The sequence below is a fragment of the Drosophila grimshawi genome, unplaced genomic scaffold (genome assembly GCF_018153295.1).
Source record: "Drosophila grimshawi isolate 15287-2541.00 unplaced genomic scaffold, ASM1815329v1 contig_44, whole genome shotgun sequence".
Taxonomy (NCBI): Eukaryota; Metazoa; Arthropoda; class Insecta; order Diptera; family Drosophilidae; genus Drosophila; species Drosophila grimshawi.
The window spans coordinates 20,792,722-20,800,760 of record NW_025063240.1 but is presented as its reverse complement, the minus strand read 5'-3'; the positions used below and the strand labels follow the sequence as shown (position 1 = coordinate 20,800,760).

Below are 8,039 nucleotides of genomic sequence, written 5' to 3'. Positions count from 1 at the left end.
TACATTTACATAGATGTTGCAAAACAAACAATTCCCCCCCAAACAAAAAAACGAGCAACCTTAGCAGGCTGATTGCTATGGCGACCGTTTCACTTGAAAACTCTGAGATCGTAGCTGAAACTGAAACAATTGAAACGAAGCAGCCCACTTTACCAATGCTGCTGGATGTCATCATTTGGCTGCCGACACTATTCACATATCTTGTCTTCCTGCTCATACTCATCATACTGTTCTTCATTGTGGTCTATGTCAGTCACAAGATCTATATATCCATCTATGACAATCTGCCGCTGCCAGCGGCACCTCGCTCCCAATCATCCCTGAACTTGCCCAGGGATCACGGCTTAGGCCAGAATCTTGGGCAACAGTTGAGTGCACGCTCCGTTTGGATACAGAATCGCTCCCAGATACACGAGTCATCGGTGGGTGAGTAAATCATAGGGGTAGTCAGTCAATCAGTCAATCAGTTAATCAGTCAATCAACTATGGATCACAGTGCGCATTACGCTCACGTTGGAACCGTGCTATTTGGTTAGCGTTGAGCTGGACTTCTGCAGCAATTCCGGCCAGCGTGCGATAAGCTTCATGTGCAACTGCAGCGCCAACAGACCATGTGCCGATCGAGGGGTGCATGATTCGAACAGTCCACGTGTTATCAAATACTACGATCAGCTGTTCAGTGTGCCACGACTCAAAATGATGATGCGCTGCACCCGGCCCAATAATATGCGACTGGTGCTGAACGATGTGGGCAACGATATGATTGTGGCACGTTGCACGGACAGTGCCACATTGTGTCATCTGCCCATGCGTAGGCTTTCATCGGATTTCGAGCACTAAACAGCCAGAGAGAGAGAGAGAGAGAGAGAGAGAGAGAGAGAGAGAGAAGAGAGAGAGAGAGAGAGAGAGAGAGAGCAGAGAGCGCGCGAGAGAGAGAGGCACTGCTTGCATCTATAATCAATCTTTAGAGAACTAGTTTTGAAACTATGCTTTTGCCCCCCGTTTAACTGGTTCCAAGGTCGAATCGAGTCACGAGCATGCCACACAGCAGACGCCTCATTCCACAGTGTATACAGTATGTATATATATATATATATATATATATATATAGAAGTATATGCTGAACCAGTTAACGGATATAGACAAAAAATTCCTTTCGCTTATCAGTTAGCACTTGCGGGGGCCATAGTGTGTTTTATCAGTCACTTTGATAAGACGCATTTCAACATCATGCCCCGAATCACAACAGCAGGCACAATTGAAAATACAAAATCGCAAATTGCTTGACGCTATATTTACCAATTTTTATTGCCCAGATGTTTTATTTACATATTCGCCATTTATTCAATTAATAAAGCCCAACAAATATATACTCGTAAACAGACGACGTAGATTTGTTCACTTGATTGGCTCCGCTGGCATCGATGTATATGAATATCAGTATATGCTTCGCATTCAATGAGTGTTCATTAAAATTGGTATACCCTGTAATTATGTTTATATTGCCTCCAAAGAGGGTAGCATCACTCTGTGAAATGCTTTTCTTTTAATATATATGTATATAATATAATATGTATTTTAATTGACGCAGCGTTTGATACGGAAATGATAAAAATAATAAATATATAAATAAAATGATAATATAAATACAATAATGTGAGCTGATTGTCTTTTATATATAGCTCGGCGTCAGATAAATGACTTATAAGTAAATATAATAATAATATAAGTATAATAAAAAATAATAGTAATGAGTATATAATGTATAATATAGAACAAAATATATTCCTTGGCGATTTTATGAAGCTCAGCGAGTAAATGACTCAGATAAAGAAAATAGTTCTTAGTCATTTACCAAATAAAGCCCAATTATGTTTAAAATTTTAGACAACAGCCATCCATATCTGCCGAAGCCCCTATATATATATATATATATATTTATATATAAGATATTCAGTATAGATATTGAATATAAGTATGCCGTTTTAATTTGTATTTTTGCAACGATGCCGACTGATCGATAGGCTTAAACATACTTTCGACTCGGGTGCAGAGTATTTCATAGTTTATACGCTCTCTCACTCTTTCCCTCTCTTCCTCGCTCTCTTTCGCGGTCAGCTGAGAGTGATGTGCGATCAAAGATGCAGCTGTGTTCGACCTGACCCTAGTTAATGTTAGATGCAAACTAACCAATAAACGGGTTTTTCACTAACTATCTATATATATATATATATATTGGGCTTATCGTGCGTGCGGGTGTAACTGCAGCGGACAGGGCAGCGCAGACGTGTGGCGGTGGAGGGGGGCTCAGCACACAAAGTTCTATTCCAATTTCCAGTCACACGTTCGCTCGCCTCGTATAAAATGCTCAGTTAAAGCACAGGTGTCAATGCATGCGGTACAACAAGCACGGAGCACATTCAACAACACTTATATTTGTAATTGCGTTGTGAATATATATGCAGATATATAAATATATATAAACTTGCGGCATTAAATTAGCATACGCGTTTTCACTTCAGTTCCAAGTTCCGTTGTGTTTTCCATTTAGTCAGTTCGACGTACTCGAGAGAGAGAGCGAGAGAGTATCTCTGTCAACTAACTCTCTGTCAGAAGTTATAAAAATAATTAAAACAAGAAAAAAATATACAAATATACACATATATATATATATATATATATATATATATATATAAAACAATGTTTGATCCCATATCGGATACGCCGCTGGTGCTGGCATATGCGTTCATGTCGCTGCTGGTCCTCATCGTTAGCTTCATATTGTTCAATGTGGTCCACAAACTCTATAGCAGCATGAGCGTCGAAGGCGGCGGAGGAGGAGTGGGCGTTGTCACAAGCACGCTGAAGACCACAATGCTGGAAGTGGATGCTCTGAAAACCGGTTAAAGGCGATGTTGGCAGCGCTGCTCGACGAGAATCTCAAGCAACAAATGATAACAACAACAACAACAAAGAAGAAGAGCGTCAACAACAACAATAACATTGTATATATAGTCACTATGTTTATATAAGAAAGAGAGCACAATAGCAATTAGTCTAGCTTTAAAAACGCGACTAGTACTTAAATATAGTCTATAAATATAACTACAACTATAACTATAACATAAGCAACAACAATAACAAACAGCAAACCACAAACAACGAACGAAACACGCACAACAAACAACCAACCGGCGGCAGTCTAGTCTAGTCAGTTAATTAGCCATATCATTTAGGGTTAGCTAAACGTTGTGTCTGACATTGATATTTGTAATAAACCAACAACAACAAACAAACAAACAGACGAACACACACGTAGAAGAATGTGGCTCAGTCAAGTGCAAACCAATTGAGCAAAATATCGCCTGATCGATTCAATATAAATAAACCGTGCTCTTATCAATCGGTTATCAATAATTGCACACACATTTCGATTAGAGATTTGTGTCATTTGATTTATACAATTAGTTTTTATTTAAAATAGCATTGTTCATCTATAAATTTAGCAAATTGTTGGCGCAGCTGTGCTTGGCTCCTGCTTCTGCTACTGTTTCCATTTCTGCTCCTGCTCCTGCTCCTCTTTGCTATTTGTGGTTGTCTCTTTTTTTTTTTTTTAGGGAAGTTCGGTAACACATCAATCCGTGGGATCGCTGTCAATATGGAATATGTGTAATGTTTGCGCTTTGTATTTGTGTGCCGCTTTCTTGTCTTACCCCGAGTAGGTCTTGGGGTGCTGTGACGTCAAATCCTCATCCTGACTGCCCAGCGCCTTCTTCACATACTGCAAAAGACAAACCGACAGACTATTAGCTGAGAATCACTTAAAAAAAAAGAGTGTTTACTGTGCTTGACAATTCAGTATTAATCATGTTAGTTAATGACTTGTTGCACATTAAGTGTGCCCTTTGGGTTCAGTTCAACAATCATTAATTAAAGCAAAGCAATCACAATCATATATATATATATATATATATAGAGTAATTATTTTCCTTACCAGCGGATTCAATATGATTTCCTCCTCCATTTTGTTGATTTGCTTAACCAAATCGAGCACCTGGGTAATGTTCGTTTGCACATTGAGGAACATGTCGGGCAGATTGTATTGCTCGGGATCATCCTTGAACAGCACCATGCCATCCTTTTGATTGATGCTCGCAAAGATCTCTCCAGATTTGATCTGATCAAATGGAATAGACTTTAATATGCGTAATAGTTACAGAAACTGATCTGAACAAACCATGTTCAAGATATAGCGCTCCGCTTCGCTGGCACTGGGCAGCTGGACACGACTGGCGACATCCGACAAGGAGAGTGTGAGAAATGTTTTCGTCAGACGCTGGATGTTTCGTTTATATAAGGATGTCGCCACCTGCTTGGCCAGTCCGACATTATTATCACGCGTAAATACTTCACTGTATTTGAGTATAATGATGCGCAGCTCCTCACTCGAAGCATTGCCATACACATTGACCAAATCATGATAATGATTCGCCAGCGGCTTCATAAAGCGTCCAATAACCTGCGCGTTCTTTGGTATATACGCTATCTGAAAAAAAAACCAGACATTAATTGAATGATGATAAAGTATCTTTAATGCTTACCTTGCCCTCGACTATGAGTGAAACCATGAGAAACTTTTTGTATGCCTCCAGCATGATGTGGGACATGGCCATCGCTGGCGTTGTGATGCACACCTCAAAGAAATACAAGGCACGCTCGTAGTTCTTAACAGCCGTATAGATCATGCCGCCATAATAGTAATATAGCAAAAAGTACTTTGCATCATTGTTGGCATCCTAAATGCAAAAATATGAGGTAACTTGTAGTATACAGATATATATATAGATATACACAACTGGACAGTAAAATAAGTGCGAAGAGTACAAATTGTGGATTGAAGAAAAAGAAATATCATGTCCAAAGTACAACATATTCATTTGTATTTCAAATAAGAATTCGCTGGCTTTGTTAAAATAAAAGTGATATCAAGTTAAGAGAACTGTAACCATTATAATAAAGGTCTTAGCTGAGCTATTAAATAATATTAAATGGGTCAGGCACAATCACAACTGGGCTGAGCAAAGAAGACATGTGTGAAAGCTTTAAGATCAAGGAAAAAATTGACAATCTCAGAACTTTTTTACAAATGCAAGTCAGAGAAAATCATTGAAAGGCGCGTGGGATCCTAGGAAATTTCATCAGCGACCGATAATAGTGTGTTGTGATTGGATTAGAGATTGTAAGCTTAATAGGGAATGTTGTTGCTCGACGGCGATTGGTGCGTGCAAAGTTAGCTAGTAGACTATCCACTAAAGTTGGTCTTGGCTAGAACAACACATTTGAAAATGGGAATAAACTTAGCACTTAGCACTACATTCTCTGGAATGATGAAATTCAGCTAAATTTCTTTTCGTTACGATGATAAAAGAATTCCATATGGAATTAACTAAAAAAGCAGTCATGCATGCTGCTGGCGCTGGCCACAAAGTTATTCAAGCCTTCACACTTATTTTACTGTCCAGGTGTGTATATATAGATAGGTAGATATATACCAGCGTGTGCTGTGGCTGCTGTTGCTGTTGTTGTTGCTGCTGATTCTTGCATTCGGCGGCAACGGTGGAGATGTCGGTGATATCCGTATCCAGATAGGGCAGCACCACATTCAAGTTTTTCGCCTTCAGACTGAGCTGACAGAGATCGGCGTGGATGGGCGTTAGTTGGGTGTCCATGTGTCGAATCAGATCAATGGCACGCGACAGCACCTTAATGCCCAATATGCTCAGATTCTTCTGCACTAGATAATCGGTGAACACATGGCACAGCTCATAGACTGCAAAGGGAGCGAATGATTTAAATAAGTAGGATTAGGGCTAACTGATAATCACTCACAGGGACAGACGGCGAAGCGCAGTTGATCCACATTGCAGCGTTGCATGAAATCGCGCATCAGTTGAATGATTTGTGTCGAATCCGGATTTGCGGTGCCGGCGCTATGCAATTTCCCGAGCAGCACATAGAGAACGCCCAGCGTGTGCTGCTGCATGTCCAGCGTTTCAAGCACATTGTCTAATATGCTCCAGTTACGCACGAGCAGCGACAGCGATTCGGGCAACTCATCAGCGAGTTCCCGATAGTTGCCTAGTTGCAAAAATACATATAAATTAAAACAATTCTTTCTTCCATTTTTCTGCCGGCTCGATTTTTACTTACCCGCTGCGCTCACTGTGCGCACCTGATTCACATAGTTTTCCAGCGCGCTGCCCATAATTGTGTTGAGTACGAGAGTCCGAGACTACAGCGGTTTGCTGAACGGATATATATATGTAGAGCTAACAAACTAATAAATTAAAGAAATGGTTAAATATATATTTTTTATACGCTTTTGCGTTTGGGTTTGCGTTTGCGTTTTTTCTATAGACAGTATGACCGTATATTGCGAGCAGTGAAATACTTGCGCTGCCGTTGAGTTTCATTTGTTTTAATTAGGTGGCAAGGCTGTGCTCTACATAATTTATTTAATTTTTAGAGGTGAGCGTTACTTATTTTTAGTGAACGTGGCAGTGACTTTAGTTAAAATCATTTCATATTTTTATATCAGTCACCAGCAGCACTTCATTTAGAGTGGCTGTTAACTTAAATTCGCCGCTCTCTTTTGCCAGCTATTGCGCCACTGTTAATAACAGCTGAGCAAAGCTGTTAAGATTCAAACGCTGTTAAATAAACAGCTGATTTCGGGCATATGTTATTTGGGAGTGAGAATAACATAATTTTTTGTAATTAATTGGTTTGCTATGGAGCTGCCTGCACGCATTGTTTATGTGTGCAGCTTGTGTTTGCGTCAGTATGACTTGCTGGAGGATCTGCGTGGTCACATGGTCTACTTTCACGACTGCCAGCCCATTAAAACCAATGGCGCGCTGAAGCCACAAATTGCCAAGAGACGCGAGTCTCTCGAGGATCACAATCGAGAGTTGTCCTTGTCACAACCTCCGCCGCCGCATCGTCCCCCTGCCGAGCTGCAGCCCATGCCGTTCAGGGACTTTCGTCTGGCGTTGCGTGTCAATATGCAAGTGCCGTGAGTGGCTCCTCCTTATTTAATATAACTAATTTCCCTCGAGTAATAAACCCATTTCTTATTTTACGCCAGTTGCGCTGAGAGCAGCGCCTGCATTTATAAGTTTGAGAGTGTCCAAAAGCTGGCACTGCACGCCAATTGCCACAAGGGAGTTGGTTACAGTTGCAGCGAATGCGGCTTAGACATGGCCAACTGGCGACGCTGTTCGCTGCACTTGTGGAAATCGCATCAACTGGATGTGGATCTGTTGCAGTGTCCTGTAAGCGGTTGCGACTACAAGTCGCCCATCTCAGCGCTTGTGTGGCGTCACATGCGTGTGCACAAGAAGTGGCGTGCTCGCGTCATGCGACGTGAACTGCTGCGACGACGAGCGCAGCAGAAGCAGCAGCAGCAACAGGAGGAGCAGCAGGAGCAGAATGATGCAAGCGAGACGCAACCGCAACCAGCACAGCCAGCAGTGGCCAAGAAGAGCAAATTCTATGCGGAGAAAACCTGCGAAATTTGTCAGCGCAAATTTGTCAATGGCAAAACGCTGTCCAAGCATGTCAAAACGGTGCACAACAAAATAAAGCCGTTCATCTGCAATGTGTGCGGCAAGAAGACAGCACGCAAGGCGAGCTTGATTGTGAGCAAAGAATTACTACTATAGATACTCAATATATTTACTATATATATATCCCACTCCTTCATAGATCCACATGCGGCAGCACACGGGCGAAAAGCCGCTCAAGTGTGAGCAGTGCAAGTTCTCCACGAGGGATCCCAGCTCGCTTTACAAGCATCGCCAGCGACACGGCACTCCCACAGTAGCCACATCAAATCCATCCCCGAATTCTCCATCTTAAGTCTTAAGTTTATATTTTTAAAAAGCCTTTTCCGCACTTGAATTTAAATGTTCATTTATTGAGTTTTTTTTTGTTTTTTGTCTTCTGCGTTTTGCATTTAATGTTTAATATCATTTTAG

At 41.2% G+C, this 8,039-nt stretch overlaps 4 protein-coding genes across 5 annotated transcripts; 3 read left to right on the top strand and 1 right to left on the bottom strand.

Annotated features, from left to right (window-relative positions):
* Nucleotides 1–117: 117 nt before the first annotated feature.
* Nucleotides 118–889, top strand: LOC6557299. Of its 2 annotated transcripts, none has more exons than XM_001983428.3 (2): nucleotides 118–426; nucleotides 497–889. In XM_001983428.3, exons 1-2 carry the CDS (start codon nucleotides 156–158, stop codon nucleotides 838–840), a joined length of 615 nt encoding a protein of 204 aa, XP_001983464.1. In that variant the 5' UTR covers nucleotides 118–155; the 3' UTR covers nucleotides 841–889. The 2 variants fall into 2 exon arrangements, with proteins under 2 accessions (XP_001983464.1, XP_032590758.1); XM_032734867.2 differs by having other exon boundaries at nucleotides 476–889.
* A 1,764-nt stretch (nucleotides 890–2,653) lies between these two features.
* Nucleotides 2,654–3,300, top strand: LOC6557292. The gene has a single exon (XM_001983429.3). The coding sequence runs from the start codon at nucleotides 2,701–2,703 to the stop codon at nucleotides 2,905–2,907; it is 207 nt and encodes a 68-aa protein (XP_001983465.1). The 5' UTR covers nucleotides 2,654–2,700; the 3' UTR covers nucleotides 2,908–3,300.
* Nucleotides 3,301–3,450: 150 nt separating this feature from the next.
* LOC6558741 (COP9 signalosome complex subunit 3) lies at nucleotides 3,451–6,429 on the bottom strand. The gene is made up of 8 exons (XM_001983430.3): nucleotides 6,211–6,429; nucleotides 5,890–6,138; nucleotides 5,553–5,830; nucleotides 4,602–4,796; nucleotides 4,238–4,546; nucleotides 3,995–4,177; nucleotides 3,714–3,781; nucleotides 3,451–3,650 (listed from the first exon to the last, which is right to left on the bottom strand). Exons 1-8 carry the CDS (start codon nucleotides 6,263–6,265, stop codon nucleotides 3,635–3,637), a joined length of 1,353 nt encoding a protein of 450 aa, XP_001983466.1. The 5' UTR covers nucleotides 6,266–6,429; the 3' UTR covers nucleotides 3,451–3,634.
* A 340-nt stretch (nucleotides 6,430–6,769) lies between these two features.
* Nucleotides 6,770–7,975, top strand: LOC6557298 (zinc finger protein 674). Its single transcript, XM_001983431.3, has 3 exons — nucleotides 6,770–7,075; nucleotides 7,148–7,700; nucleotides 7,768–7,975. Exons 1-3 carry the CDS (start codon nucleotides 6,792–6,794, stop codon nucleotides 7,918–7,920), a joined length of 990 nt encoding a protein of 329 aa, XP_001983467.1. The 5' UTR covers nucleotides 6,770–6,791; the 3' UTR covers nucleotides 7,921–7,975.
* Nucleotides 7,976–8,039: the final 64 nt, after the last annotated feature.